General features: G+C 40.6%; 1 protein-coding gene across 1 annotated transcript; it reads right to left on the bottom strand.

Annotated features, from left to right (window-relative positions):
- Positions 1-1,086: 1,086 nt before the first annotated feature.
- On the bottom strand, positions 1,087-15,020 carry SHCBP1 (SHC binding and spindle associated 1; the record flags this gene model as incomplete). The annotated part of the gene is made up of 13 exons (XM_084294847.1): positions 1,087-1,409; positions 2,177-2,312; positions 2,674-2,760; positions 3,519-3,637; positions 4,475-4,606; positions 7,629-7,749; positions 9,193-9,361; positions 9,463-9,696; positions 10,708-10,800; positions 11,753-11,961; positions 13,518-13,633; positions 14,231-14,401; positions 14,927-15,020. 13 exons carry the CDS (start codon positions 15,018-15,020, stop codon positions 1,087-1,089), a joined length of 2,004 nt encoding a protein of 667 aa, XP_084150973.1.
- Between the last annotated feature and the right edge of the window lie 1,532 nt (positions 15,021-16,552).

The following is a 16,552-nucleotide window of genomic DNA, read 5'->3' as shown; positions in this document are numbered from 1 at the left end:
CTGAATTCTATTTGCTGGCAACATGCTTTCTCCTTCTTAATACCATATTGTACAGGACATCCTGCACCACTTTTGAGTATCTTCTCACATATACTTCCACATATCACTTCAAAAACTGATCTACAATAACCAAAGACAGTATAAAAATTTGGAATAAGGCGTTTGGATTTGCAATTAAGGATCAAGGAGGCACTGAGAAGGAAGTCTTCACTCAGGCAGTCCGTTCAAAGTCTTCTTTCAAGAAATGACTTAGAACAACAGTAAGACACTGAAACGCCTTTGTTTTGCAGAATGTTCCACAGCTGTGTGCTGATAAGATTTCAGTGCAAAGTATTTTTAATTTTCCATTTATTTCCAATACCTCTGCTGCTACAAGAGACAGAGCAGTGTTAAATATTGTAGAATAAGGCACAGAAATATACAGTAGGAACAAAACTAACAGTCACAAATAGCTGTTTTGTTTGCTCCTTATTCATGTTAATAGGTTATTTTGATGCTGTCTTCCCTAAGGAAAAGTTGCATAGGCAGGGGTTGCTGTTGGAAGTAAACAGATGGCACACGAAGCTGACTGAATGATGCTAAGTTTCCAGATGCTAACTTCCCTAAAAAAAATCCTTCAAGTATAAAGCATGGCAGCTAACTACTACATTTCATAAGAACATTTCACTAGCTTCTGTTCAACATACAAATTCAGTCAGTCTCTCATAGGAGGCACCGCAGACTAGTTGTGCTTTTATAAACATATGGAGGAAGGTGTACCAATTATTGCTGTACATTTGTCAGCCACTCTTCCGTGGTGAACCTTTTTTTGGAAGATTTTTTAAGAGAGGTTAAATAAATATACTACAAAATTCATCAGAGCTAGCAACGAACAAGTATGTCGAGTTCTGCTTTCTACCATGTTGTCCATGCTTGCAGCAAAGAAGTGAAGTTTCCACATGCAATATATATGTTGTCAATAAATATTTGTCACATTCTAGTAATGTTACGGAAGGCTGATAGAACATGTTAACTCCTTGGAAAGCAGGAGTGAAAATAACAGCTTGTGCAAATTTCTTATTGCAGTGCCACTAGGAGTCAGGACAGTCAGAAGAGAAATGTACCAAAACTCCCTTTCCCGTTCCATTTGAACTGATTGCCCACAATAGAAACAAACACTTCCTGTGACATTAAGTTGTCATCAGCTTCTGTGATTCCCAGTTTACTCAGCCTTTTCTTGTGCATCTGGTTCTTCTTCACAGAAGCAGCACCAAGTTCATTTGCAATTTCATAATTGCCTTCAGTTTGTTCAGAAGTCTCAATTTGCTCATAAAGCTCCAACTCATCAGTCACACATTCAGGTAGTTCTTCTTGTCTGAAGCCCTCTACACATGCTCTCCCATCACCTGACAAGGTAGGCTGTGTATTCCCTAAGTCAGGAAACAATGAGAATGTCATCCTCAAAACAGCCAAATCAGTTAAAACTCCTGGAATTATGTTTTCTTCAGTCTTAACATTTGCATCACCCATACTTTCTGGAAAACAATTTAATGTCAGCCATATATTTCAAATACAGCATATGATACTTAAAGAAGAGTTTTCTTCTTGTGATGCCTTCAGGCTGCCAAGTGATAATGATAATAGAGAAAGTTACAGTGGGTTTACACACTGCACTTGAGACCATGACACTTCTTGATTAAGACATAAAAAGAGAAATAGAGTTGTTAACATTTCATTTACTGCAGAAAATAATTTCTGTGCTGGGAGACTGGGCTAATCCACGTCTCAGATCTAGTGTACAAAGGAAGAAAACTGTGCAGAGAACTATGAACCAGAACAGCTATAAGAGAAGCCATAGCTGCTTTCTTGCTGATTACACTCTTCTTTCTGTATGACTCAGGTAGCCCATCAGTTACACAGGCTCTGGTTGATCAGGAGCATAGATCAAATGTCTAAGGACTTTAAAAGTGTAAGCATCCACATGACATGGAGCATAGAGATTCACAGGATTTGTCTGAAGTTTATAATCCATAACTATCAGAACAATGGAATTTGCTGAAGATGAAGATTTAAGATGAATCAAATTACAGATCATAAGAAAATTTAAAATTCAATTATGGATTAGGCAATCTAAAAACATAGGTATGGTATATATTTAATGTTTTTACAATTTACTTATAGGAAGTCAGAAAAATACCTTTCACTGCTGAAGCATCCTCTACATCAGAGGCAATTGTTGGTTTAACCAGGACCACACCATATCCTTCATTATTATGGATCATGTTATTGACCATGCTTATCTTGGGGATCTCATAACGTTCATCTAAGAAGTTCTACAGCAAAGAAACAGATATCCAGCATGTTATGTCCAGCTAAAGGGATGCAAACCTTTCCACTTTCAGATAGTCAGTTCTCTGGATAGGCTAATAACATGCTAGCCAATACAAGTGACAGTGCAAAAGGGATTTTCTTTCTGACAGATAAGGAATAAAACAAATATATTGCTTTGGTGTACCAACCCAAGGCAAACAACAAGCACCATCATCATTAGATGTGACACACAAAGCAGCAAGTTTATAAGCCAATTTGAACAGCAGTCATTGCACCAATCCTAATAGCTATAAGAATTGAATGCTAAGAAGAATATATATTTCTTTTTTAATTTTAAAAAAGTGCATTATGCTTTGAACTGACCTTTATAAGTATTCCCTCCTTGCAGTGATGTATGCCATTGTCTAACAGGGTGCATGTACTCCCTGGATATATTTCCACACCAGCACCCTACAAGATAAAACAGATTGCAGTTCACAAAACGTAAATAATTTGGGGCACATTTACAGTTTGGCTTGACAACTCCATTACGGATCTTTGTGCTCATTCACCAGCTGCACAAGGTAAAATTGCGTTACCACCCCAGCTCCACAGCTTTGTGAACTAACTTGAGCAGTAATATGAACGTTGAGGCCCCATGAATAATACTATTGCCACCAGCCCATAAAAATCTCTGGCAAAGAGTAACCACACAACTTTGCATTGCTTTATTGATCTTTAGTCATCCACCCCAACACTCAAAGCCCCATCATTCTCCAAAGTGCCCTATTCAGAGTTCAATTCTGTGTTTATCATCATTCTGTAAGAATCAATGGATAAGGTGTCCAGAAAGGGCATTTCATTTGCCAAATACATGGTTTAATTAGAAAATGACTTATGTGCAAGAAAAAAAAAATCACGTTAAAGGTATTGCAGGACAAGAATAAGTCCAGCAAGGCAGCAGTCATTATTTCATAGATATCCCCTGTAACTGTATCATTTTTGTATCATCACAGACAAATCAACATAAGATACTTCACTAGATACTATTGAAGGCCACAAGACCACTGTAAACAATTTCTTAAACCTATTAACACAAAGCTGTCCAAGACACTTTTTAAAGGTACTCTTAAGAGTGACAGAAACCACCCCTTTACTGAAGTATTATTTCAAACCAGAACCCTTTATTTTAATTTAGGAAATAGCCAGAGTTAAGAATTCATTTGTACCTTGGCACCATACAGATCTGAGTTTTTCATTAAAAGCTCTGCTGACGTTCGCACTGTTATGCCTGTAGTTTCACATTGTAACACACAATTCTCCAGAGTAGTTTTCCCCTGATGGACACCTATACACAGACAACAAATATTGTTAAATGAATCGGCTACGCAAAGGCAAATCCCTCCTACAGGTACATGGACTTGTAGTGTTTTCTACAATGTGAGAAAATGATCATTTTAATCATACGTTATGTTAATTTTATTGATTTGCCCATGCGTAGTTGGAACTCACACTGTTTTTCCTAATATCAGCAGAAAAACTGTAAGGGAACCCTAGTCAAAGATTTGTCTTAGAAATGTTTTAGTTTTGGGTGGTTTTGTTTGTTTGAAAGTGACAACAATGATTCTTTTTTCTATACGCCTAAGAATCCTCTGAATTAATAATATATTAAATACAAATATATGGGTATTAATAAACATTTTAAAACATTTAAAAACAAATGTCTGTCAAGGCAAAGTATTAATTAGCACCTTCTGAAAAGACAGAAGGTCGTGGCCAAACTCACTGGATACAACTTGGGATTATTTGAATGGCAGTTCAAATGTGTTTTTAGCAAACAAAGGTCTATACTATTTCTAAAGTCTATGCCATTCCTCAATGGAGAGCTGGTTGGGTTCAGCTACAGGTGAATACTGTCATGGGAGTTCTTTTGTGGAAAGAGAAATTTTCTTTTTGTGGAAAGAGCCACAACAACCTGAAAGTACAAACAACAGAAGTTATTTTGATGTCCACATTATAAGCAAGTGGGAAAGAAACAGAAAGGAAGCCTTAACATTTACATCTGTAGGATTCTTTCCTACAATATTTTGTTAAAACCAGTAAATTGTAAGAGTGGATCCCTGATTTAATTTTAATAGAAAATTATAAAAGATTCATGAAAAATTCAAGGTACTCTTATACTTACTTAAAATCCCTTCCACAGCATCATGTTGTATTAACTTCAAATTGGAGATCTTTACGTTGGCTCCTGTACAGTCAACAAAGTTGTCTCCTTTCCCTTGCTTTTCTATCACAATATCATCTGGCAGGCCATAGCCTGAAAGCAGAGGTGAAAGACACAAGTTTGTTGAGTAACTGGTAATCAGATGCTCAGTACCTAAGCAGACATTCAGATGAGGTAAGAGAGGGTTGGAACTCGAGATGTCCTTGAGTATCTTGAATAGGATTTTTCCCCCAGTGGCCATGGCACACCTTACATGTACATCTCCTCTATACCAAGACCCAGGTGCTCAAAAAACTCCACCACCAACAAAAAACAACCAAACTCAAAAGTTCCCTTCCTTGAATGACAGACACATAATATAATAAAATACAAAGTTATTTTAGCCAGTTAAACAAAGGGCTAACACTTGCTGAGGGCAAAGTTCTTATTCCCCAGACTGCACCATGGTATGGAGGTGCAGTAACCACAGCCACAATGGGCACCCGCAGCCTGCTTCCAGTACAGCAGCTCACTGCAGCAGGCAGAGGCTCCAAATAGCACAGGGAGCTGGGAGAAGCAGTCCCCATCAGAAGGCAAGGAAACAAGTGCAAAGGACTCCCCATTGTTACTAAACTTAACTCAGCTTCTCTATTTAGAGAAGCCTGGGTCAATACTTGACATTCCAGTGTTACAGGGACTTCCAGATTAATTCAGATTAAAAAGGAAACTTTCAAAAGCATATGCCAGCATTGATTTACTAAAGCCATCCACACTTGTCAGCGTTCAACCACTTACAGGGCAATTTATGAGCATGTAAAGCTTTTACTGCTTGTCACTGCCAAGAATCATGATAAGGAAAGCAATAATGCAACATCTATTAGAGCAGCATGAGTCCTATCATTTTCTGAACACACACAGAAGCTTAGATAAGAAGTGCCTGAACAGGATGCTAGCTTTTAACCAAGTACATAAATAAATACTCTAATGTGCAAGTAGAAAGGTTAAAAAAAAAAAAAAAAAGAAAAGAAAGCCTTTGAACAAGAGTTGGGAGAAAGTTTTAAAGACAGCAGATTCAATGTAGTTGAGTGACTGATACTTAAGTACACTATACTACCCAGGAATCTTTTTCCAGTGCTGCTAGGGAGGAGGTGGCAGGGAGCAGTTTACTTCCAGTATGTAAAGAAAGAGCATTGTGGGACCGTAAATAGCAGATCCAGTCTAACTACACAACAGTGGAAAAAGTTTTAGGAATAATTGTCCTACAGAGTACCTACAGATTTTCTAACCAAGCTTTTAATTTGCTTCACTTCTGAAGCAGCAACTCTAGCAGTAAAGGAAGCTGTTGACAAGGAACAGAGAAGGAATGATTCACCTGATATCAAATAGTAGTCAATACCCAGCCAGGTCAGGGCCGTATGCCCTGCCTGTAAGTTAAGGGACTCCACAGGAGCTACAGGCAATTGTCATCCAGTAACACTGATCATGGGTTTTGGATGGGTTGATACTACAGGTTCCTTTCCAGCTTAAACTATTAAACAAGGTGGAGCAGAGTTCTTCAGTACCTTTGCTACAATTTTTTGTCAAGTGCTAAAGTTATCCTGACTAGGGCTTCCTGCATCTGTTACTGCTTTAACTTTACTTAGTTCTTGTAAGTCTTTGTTTATCCCTGACTTACTAATCCTCATACTTTCAACCTTAGTACTGCCTTGCACAGTGACTGGAAAAGAAATAAAATCTCTACTAAGCAAAATAACATTATTTCTTTGATGAGTCACCCTTTCATCCCAAAAAAAGCCACCAAAACATCCAACTATTCAGATTAGCGCCAGCAGAATTTTTCTTGATGCTCTTACTTCAAATGTTTTCAGCTGCTATTGCTGCCATAAAAACTTCTAACAGAAGTCCATATAAGAAGATTAAACACCCTGACACATTCATTACCCGGAGAGTGGTTTGTACTAAAGATACAGTTATATGCCTTGCTCCTTAAAATAGAGTAGCTCATCCTTTAATAGGTGTGCTATTTCACCATTTGCATTCCCGTTTCCTCAAAACTACAAAAGAAGGTGTCAAATACCATCCCACACAATTTTAGAACAATGCCATTTTGCAGACAAGTAAAACAATTTGAGCTCCTTTATCCTGCAGGTGCATTGTCCATCAGCATTCATTTCTATGCAAACCAAGCACACACAAGAGAAGGGCAAGAAAGAAAACGATACTCATAAAATAAGGACAAGAAAAATACAATCCAGAACAGCAGGCAATTAAACTCCCAGCCTTCCCCATTATGTAGCTTTGACAAGATAAGAAATGCAGCTGAAGAAGCATCTGAACAGCTGCACAAACCCCAGTGATACACAGACCATTACACTGCAACAGCATGCATACCTAAAGGAGAGACATTATGCTGAGGAAACAAGAATTGTGAGGAAGAGAAAGCAACATATCCTAGGCAAGATAAAAGTATTTCAAACAAATATTTTGAGAGAAAAACAGACATATATGCTGCATCCACTTCTACAGCATAAAAGGGCATATTAAGCCAATAGCACTCTCTGTATACGTGCTTCACATAATGCACAGATCCACATCAGTAGCCCCCACACACATAGCTGATATGCAACAAATGTCATAAACTAAGTTTGAATAGCACTTGGCTCTTTCTCTGTATTCACCAGTTCTACCCTGACAGTGAGTCTGACTATGCCTCTGAGGCAGATCAGGACAAGCAAAGGAAAACAAGGACCTCTCCCAAATACTTTAGAAACTGAGACCTTTCCAGAATGATTTTAGTGTTTATTAAATTAAAAATCAACACACTTGCGTTGCTGTTGGATCCTCTCTAGTATTTATATAACCAGGATCTATCCAGGCAAATAGTTAGGAGGAAATAGCGAATTTGCCATTAATCAGCAAAAGTTAAAACTTATTTGCAGAAATGATCATGGGTAATGAAACGGCTTACTCCTTCCTGAAATAGACACAGCTCCGCGAGCAGAAATAGGAACAGTTCAAAGAAAAAAAATAAATGCTCCAGCCAAACTCTGCAAAAATATAACAAACCTTTAAGCAGAGCTAAGTTAAAGACCCCTTATTTACTTTATTTTAAGGACCATTATTCTAGCAAGTCTACCTTCTAATTCAACAGAATCAGCAATGCAGAACACGCCATCTACAACATAATGACCAGGACAGATGATGACTGTGTCTCCTTCGTAACAAGCACTTACAGCTGCCAGTGGATCATTGTGAAACTGTAAGAGAAAAAACAATATAATCAGCTCCTAAAAAATGCTATAAAATGGATGCATTTATGCCCTAAAAGCTTGTTCTTCAATTAAGTGTTGCTGCTTTTGCTTAAAAGAAGCCCTTTTTAATGGCACCAATAATATGCAATTTCTACTTTGAATTCAAGAATCATAGCACTCTCTGGAAAAAAAAAAAAAGCCTCAAAGCATTCCTTTGTGTTATGTCCATCCCCCCATGAGAAAAATGGGGCAGTGGCAGATTGAAGAACATATGCACCAGAAAGCAGACCTCAATATGGCCTGGATTCTAGGCCAACATTTGAATTCTGCTTCAAGTGACTTGTATAAATTACTAAAGACATTACAGAAGAAAAAGAAAATAAACTACAAGCAACTCAGCTATTAGATTTGGGCTTGGCCAAACACCACTGTAACTCCTCACTCCTGGAACATGTCACTCCAAAACAGCATTTAGCTATTACAATGGCAAATACAGGGTCCACATGGCACTTTTTCTTGGAAAAAAAAAAAAAAAAGTGAATCAATGCCTAAAGAGCACAGGTTAATGTCCTTCTCAAGTATTGCGCCGTTCTGTACTGAAGGGTAAGAAATAGTACAGAAAAATTGCACATTTATTGCTTTCCAGCAAATTCCATGGTAAGCATTGTATGAGAATTTTTCAGTTGCTGAGAAAAATCACATTTATCACCCAAGAGTTAATTCAAGAGTTTCCCTTTGGGTCTGTTTTGCCCACCTGCAATTCACAAACATGATCAGAATACAGCAAGCAATTTCGTTTGCGCCCAAGGATTCATAAGAATCATAACATATCTCAAGTGGGAATGGACCCACAAGGATCAGAGAGTCAAACTCCTGGGTCTCCAAAGGACCACCCCAAAAAATAAAAATAAAAAAAATCCAACCATGCTTCTAAAAGCATGGTCCAACTACAGTTCCAGACTATTCTTAAACACTTAAGTGCTAAGTCCTATGTGAATTTAATTAAGTATATTTGTTCTTAGTAAGTAAATAAATTCCCTACACAGAAGCAGAGCAACAGAACACTTCATTCTTGAAACCTGATCTCATTATTAATAACATCAAAAGAAATGGGTATCTCAAAATGTAAGTATTACACCTTAGCACATTTTATTATGGAATTACTACAGAAGGCTTGTTTCCCCCCTCCCCCCCTCACTGCTCCTATAAAGTACTCAGCAGACAAATTAGGAGAAATTATTGACAACTTATCATTACATACTTATCGTTACAACTTATCATAAACATATCATTTATTGTTTAAAGAGCTGTTTTTAGACTGGCAAAAAAAATTTAAAAAAAGCACCGTGCAAATGCAATATCTTCCAAATGACAAATTAACTTATCCTTCCATGTGGTTTCTTGAGGAGAAAAAGAGTAACGGCAAACAGACCATTGCTGTTACTTTACCTGTATTTCTAGTTCTTCGCCACAAGATTCAGGGCAAAGTTTGTCCCTTATCAACGACTGCAGCAGACCTGCCATCATGGTGGAAGACACAACATGAGTGATCTTGGTTCCTGTTGGCCTCTGTCCTTTAGCTTGGAGACCACTGTATTTTTGGTAACCAAACACATACCTAAAACATGAGCAAAGCCATCAGTGCTTTCTTCAGTAAAGAATTTTCTACACACACTTTCCCACATGGGATCTCCTCCTTGCATTAAACCCACTAAGTACCTCAGCAGTGGATTCTCAATTAGTTTTAGCTTTTGTTTCAAGTGCTCTATTTTCTCATACAACTGAAGTCCCTCCACCATGGAGACGTTTTCTACTTCAGAGTCTGAATCACTGCTTGATATGCTGTTCCTCACGTCTAAGAACTTCCTGTAGAGCTCTTCACCTTGAGACAAGTAATTCTGGTAATCAGCAACAAGCCCAGAAGGCACACGGTGTTCGAGGATGTCATAATGCCTGCAATTCAGAGCAAGGGGTCAGTGTATTTCCCCTTTCCAATTTTGAAAGATCAAATACAAACCCAAAGAGAACCTGAGAAGTTCTATACCAGTACTGAAGTCAAAACTCTCTGCAGTCTGCACCAACGCTATGGTGTTTTTTTAAAAGCAGCAAAACCAAAACCCTCAGACACACACAAGTATATTACTTTCTTCTCTAAGTAGTATATAATTTTTAAAGGTGGATAGGTAACAGTCATCTGAAGCTTACTCTGAAACAAAGGTTTAGAGTAAATAAAGTTGTAAGCATGCAACTGAATGACATACAAACTTCAGGATACTCATGCGAAGTTATATGATTTTTAAAAAAGGAGATGAGCAATAACTCATGAAAAACATAACAAACATACCGTGTCAAACATCAGGGAAAGAAAAAAAATACAGCAAAAGAAACATTTATAATTATCTTTCCCAGGCATATTTTATTGTATGCTCTGGTTATTTAGCACCCTCAAAATTTTAACCAGATTGTGCTCTTGTGCACTGCTTCAGTTTCATATAGCCAGATGGCATTAAAAAAAAATCCACCTTCAGTAAGCCTAATGCCAACTAATCCCACAAAGGAAAGAAATGAACACACTCCTCCTTCAGCATGACAAATTTACAAGTTTTTGTTTACATTCTGTTCCATTCTGGTTCTTATTCAATGCCCAAAGGTATGAAAGCATTCCACGCTAGCTTTAGTTAGGATTACATTTCATAGCCTAGAAGTTAAAGGAGGCAATAGCTGGATTTGGAGCGCCATCTGATGGGAGGTTAAGGATTACAGGGGAAAAAAAATGCAGGACTCGAGCAGCAATTTCAGTTGCACCCTCTTCCTATAAAAAAATTTGAGCATCAGACAGTGACTGCTGCTAGAACAGACTTGCTTTGATTTACTAGTGAAGAGTTTTCTTTGAAATTTGTCTGTCACTATTCCCACATGGCCTTTCCCTGTGGTTCTACCTAATAATATCAAAGAACCACTTACAATCTCAGTCGAGGCTCAACACATCGCACAAAGTAATCCAAATCATCCTCCTCCTCCTCATCCCAGGACCTCCAGATGTGTTGGTAGAAGAACCTTTTGAAACAAAATAAGCGTCTAAACACAAAGGAGGCCAGATTTACTCAAGCAGAGACAAAACCACTGGAAGTAGGAATGTAATCTATTTGAGAATTCAGCTCAAAACATCACCTCTCTCCGATTTCACGTCACCATCCTGTGAGCTATTTAGTAGTCACAAAAGTTATCTTTCTTGTCTGTTGTTACCTGCATAAAGATTTTTATGTTGTGTTTCGAGTTCAAAATCCATAACAGCCTGAGTCCCATTGACTTTCACCAAAATAGATGGAATAACTAAAAGCTGGATTTTAAAATAAGACCTGCACGCTCAGGATTCTGACACTTTTTGGCTGGTTGTTTTTGGCTAGACATCCTTGAGATTTCCTTTCTACCTGGAGTTTGTCACTTCCATAACACATGCTTATATCTCTACTACTGAGCAATGGTCGAAATGAGTCTCTTCTCCTTCTTTCCTTCCACACCCACCACTTCTGGAACATAGCCTATTTTCTAGGCGAGAAAGTCTTTCCTTCTATCTTTTTTATCCAGTCCTAGTGCTAATTTGTAGACTTTTCATGCAGCACATAGTACATTACTGTGAGAGAGATGAGGAACAGACAGAGATGATAAAGAAAGGACAAGAAAGTAGAATAAATAAGATGTGAACAGACACCTGATGAAGAAAGAGCAAATTTAGGGGAAGAGACAAATTGCAGGAAAAGAAAGAATGAGACAAAAGAGAAAGAGATATTAAAAAGTTTCAGAATAGAAAGAAACACCACACTAGAGCCAACAAGGTGATACAGCCTGAGGAAGTCTGGGGTGGAGAAGAGAGGGAAAGCAATGCAGACACTTCTTCCTCCTCCTACTCCTTTTGGTACAGAGAGTAAGTTGCTGAAAAGCAGGCCTTGTGTTTTTGCTATCAACTCCAGCTGCATAAGACAAAATAAGACCTTATGTGTTTTTGTACCTGACATGCTCCACGGCTAGCGCTGTCTGATCAAATTCTCCCGACTCATCATACACAACCCACAGCTCCCGCAGTGGGATCTGACGCTCCTTCAGCTCCAAGAGTTCCTGCATGCATTCCAGCGTGAAGGTGCTGACCTGTGCCTCACACAGGAAAGGCTCGCTGAGTCGAACAACCGCTTTGAGAGCCCAGTACTCCACGTCAACAACCTGTTGGAACGAATAGCTCTTAGGATTTCCCTAGGCAGAGCAATAGATGCAGCTGAGGAAGGTGAACATGACATGCCTCACGAACTGCCAGTTGACTCACATAAATCAATGCACACTGCATAGTACAGCAAAGGCAACATGGTCAGCTGAAGTGATAACCCAGAGCTGAGCTTCTCAGGACCAAAAGATTTGGAGCCTCACATTCACAACTTTGTTTGAAACCCTCATAACATCCATATAAGGCTAGTAAATTGCTTCCCTATTATATTTTTTTTCAGACAGGGAAAAGCAGTATTTTCAGACTTGAATCAATACTTTACAGTTCTCGTGAACTCCTTTGTAGCTCATTTTTCCAAGTACCCACAAGACACAGAGAAACCCCAGAGTTGGTCTGGGCCAGTGAAAGCCATTTTGTTACTAATTGTGCTGAAAAGCCAAAGGAATTCAAAGCTTTTTCCCCTCTGAAAACATACAATAGATGTCCAAGTTCAAACAAAAACAATAATAATAATGAATGATCAGAGCCTGTTATTTGAAAAAATTGTATTTCAGCAACCAGCTCTGAACCAAGAGCGCTTATCCCCTCTGTGCCCACCACGTCCAACCTCACAGCGCACTCACACTGCATTGGGATCCTCCTTCCCCGGCTTCAGCAAGGACCCCTTGAAGATATTGCTTTCATTTAGGCATAGTCCTGCCACCAAAATACTGAGACACTAGCAAAGGTATCCCTGAAATTAGCCCACGTGAGATGTTCTTGTCACAACCCCTTCGCATAAGGCCAATTACACAGGCTTTGTATTGCCACATTGAGGTTGAAAGTCATTTGCCCAGCACTTCAGACACTCATGTAAAGGTGATTGTGCAGTGTTTTAACACATGGAAAGCCTGAAAGAAACACTGTACAGACTTTTTGGTTTAACACTGATGAACCTATCCCAAAAGCAATAATCATCCATTTCGTACCCTGCCAAGAATGCAAAGTCCAAAAAAACACAGATGATAAACTGTATCAGCACAATGGAACCAGATCAAGCTTATTTGCAAGATATCAATGCCACTTTATTTTAGGTTGATGCCTCAAAGAAAATTAGATTCACCTACCTCACTGATTCTACTATAATTCAACAGCAGAAGTAACTTAAATAGCAGAACAAATAACAGCCAAATTCCAAGGTTAAACAACGCAACAATGCCAAAAATAGCAAGTATATCTAGTGCATGGCTTTCTGGCTTTACAACACATGCTGCGGCCCTAAAGAACTCATTTGGAGGAACAGTGCCTCACTGTCTTGAGTATCCCATGCAGGTTTGGAACCTGTGATCTGATACTTGTACTTTTAGGTGAAGGAAGCACACCAGCGCACAAGATAGTGTTTCAGAATAAGGCTCCTTTTGAAAGAAATTCCTGTTGCTCTAGCTATTACTGACAATTAGATACCAAAAAGATATAATTTTCTACTAGCTCATAAACTTCATAGACAAATTATCTGCCTGTTAGAGAGGTAAGTGATGTTAATTGAAGACAAATGGCTGAACAACTGCATTCCATTTACCTCAACGACAACCTCAAACACATTAGTACGCCAGACTGCCTGCCATCCAGATGGTTCAAGGACCTTCTCCAAGTACTCAGCTATGAATTCTTTCACCTCAGAAGCCTTGCAGTCAGCTAAAAAGAAAATTAAAGCAGTACAGTTATGCAGGAAAAGAAGGAAAAGTCCTCAAAATCATTGATAAATGAAATTCACAGTTAATATATTCCTCTAACTCATCTTAACTCAGACTTCATTCTATTTTGCTCATAACTGTTAGTATTTTTGCTGCTTATCTCAGTAGCGAGAAAGATAGAGTCATCTGTTTTGTGCTTCTCCAGAAGAAGCAGTACTCAATCTCCCAGGTATTGAGGGTATCAGCACCAGTACTATTAAACAGTTAACTTCTGCCTTATCCTAAGCAGCCTTACTAAAGAAAAAAAGCTCTAGAAATGGCAATTAAAACAAGGCACAGCGTCCAGCATTAGCGTTTTCTCCTTTCATTCACTAAGTAAAAAAAAAAAAAATCTTATGTTAAAACCATTACCTCCTGCTCTACCAGTTAGAGCAGCTGAAGTTACGATATGATAATCCAACAGCAACACAACACACTGCATCTTTTCTAGCCCCTGTTTTAGGAATATCTCACAGGATAATACAGAATTGACTCCACTTAAACTGGATGGCTTAAGAAACCTGACTACATGTTCCTTTTCCACTAAGGAATTTCTTACCCAAAATATAATCCTGGTAAGCTTTAAATCGTTCATAAAACAAGAGACGATCAGTATGAAATATGTCTGGAAGAAGTGCATTCCCATCTGGTACAGTCCGTCCCAAAGCAGTCCCTGGTTTGTCACGACTCCCATAGTCACTGCTGATATCCTCATCTTCCTGAAGCTGATCTGGACAGAGGAGTTGGAACAAAGCAAATCCCACAAGTTATCAGTTGAATGCAATCATTGCTCACTCCTCTATTCCCAGAGAATTCCTCTTCAGCCCAAGATCCACCACGGACCTGCTTTCTACAACACATAACAAAAAGCCCTCCTACACTGACAATGAAAAGTTGACTTTGACTTTAATCACGCAAAATTTCAGAAAGTTTTCAAACAACTCCTGTAAAACCACATCACACACACACTGTAACTAAAATATTGTTTACGCTTACGCATTCCTGATCAAACCCAGCAGCCATCACAGCAATGCCTGGCACCAGCGCTAACAGGAGCCCCAGAGCACAAGACACCTTCCAGAACAATTTCACCTAGCTTGCTCGTGGTTTGCAAGCCTGCAGCCACAGACACCAGCCTGGCACCGAACACGGGTGCCCAAGAGCCAAGGTGTCCGCGCGCTGCCATTAACTCGCTCCCAAAGCGAGCACCAGCGACGCCCGCCCCGGCCGCAGCTGCTCCCGCCCGGGCCCTCACCTGGCTTCGCCTCCTCGGCGCGCTCCCGCGGGTCGGCGGCGCGCCCGGGCTGCCCCTGCCCCTGCCCCTGCCCCTGCGGCCCGGAGCCGTCCATGGCGCCCGCGCCGCTTTCAAACCGCCACCGCCGCTCCGCGACGTCACCGCCAGCGGCCGCCCTGACTGGCTGGGGCTGGGCGGGCGGCTCGGAGCTGGGCGGGCGGCGGCCGGGCCGTTGGCGCCGTGAGGCGGGGCTGGAGGCGGGGCTGGCGGCGGCGCGGCCCCCTCGGCGGCCTCCCCGCGCCCGCAGCTTCCCCCGGCCGCGGGGCGCGGCCTCGGGCTCGGGCTCGGCCTCACCGCGCCCGCCGTGGGCAAGCCCGGCAGCGAGCGTGCGCCCAGAGGACAAGGCGCGGGTGTGCTCCTCGGGCGGGCGGTGCGCTCTGCCGGGCCACGCGTGCCTGTGTGGGTGTTTCAAGCGCACGGCGCGCCCTGAGGAAAGAGCCAGCCACGCGCAGCCGCAGAAATATTACAAAATAGTAGTTGGCCACACAGATGCTTCACGGAACTCCAAGGCCACACGCCTTGCTGATAGCTCTGAGCTGTTGCAACACAAAATGTGCCCACTCAAAAAGCAAGGCACGCGTTTTTTCCCCTCGGTTTTCTCACTGCCTCAATTTCCTGTTGTCCAGTTTGTGTCTCACCCATTTTTGTGTCTCACCCATCACGTTTCTGCCTTGCATCTCTTCAAGACCCAGCTCTCCAACCTACTTTGTATTTTGAGCTCTGAATTGCTTGGATTCCTCCTTTCCTTTGTATTTGTCTCACCTCTCCTCAGACGGCCTCAGCTCCCCGGCTGCCCCTGCCCAGCCCGCTCGCGTGCCCAGGAGCTTGCTGCGGGGCCAGGCGTTCAGAAGAGGAGCCAGGCGGCGAGGGGCGCTGGGCACCAGAGGCCTGGCACCTTCCGAGAGATGCGTGGGTTCTGAAAGCAGCCAGGGAAACAGAGATACTCTGAAATACTTGGCCAGATAAAGTTGAATGTCGTGTATCTGAAGCACACTGATACTTACAGTCTTATCAAGAAATGAAATTGCTGGATTACCCACAAAACAGAGCATATGTCTTGGAGTAAAAGACACAGATAGGCACAGGTCAGTGCAAAATCTAGACAGCTTTCAAGTCCCTCATAAATCCTGCTTTTAAAGGGCACATGGATACAGCGGGATTTCTGCTCAGAGATTAATCTTGCCTTCAAAGAAGAGTAAAGTGCGTACATGTTTCTATCAATAAAACATGCTTCTATTGCAAAGGAAAATAAGCTAATTCTCACATCACTGGCAGATTTGCCAACAAAATCTTACAGACACAGCCTGGAGGATAAGTTACAAGGAGATTTCTCCAAGTTGGCCATATTAGGGAATACATAAGATTTAGGTTGCAGCTTTCTGTTTTTAGTATAAGCTTGAATTTACAAGTCCTTTGATGATAATAATAATTATAATTATAATTATAATAATAACAACAACAATAACAATAGTAATTTACTTGTCTGTAGGAACAAATTAACCCTCAAACAGGGGCAAATGAGGCTAACTAGCAGCATCATTCCTCATCTTCAGTAATAACAAGTAAGAAGGCAAGTTTTAGAGAGCT

Source organism: Netta rufina (genome assembly GCF_964035555.1).
Source record: "Netta rufina genome assembly, chromosome: 13".
In the NCBI taxonomy this organism is placed as follows: domain Eukaryota; kingdom Metazoa; phylum Chordata; class Aves; order Anseriformes; family Anatidae; genus Netta; species Netta rufina.
Note: the sequence above shows the minus strand (reverse complement) of the source record. Positions and strands in the feature narration are given on the sequence as shown.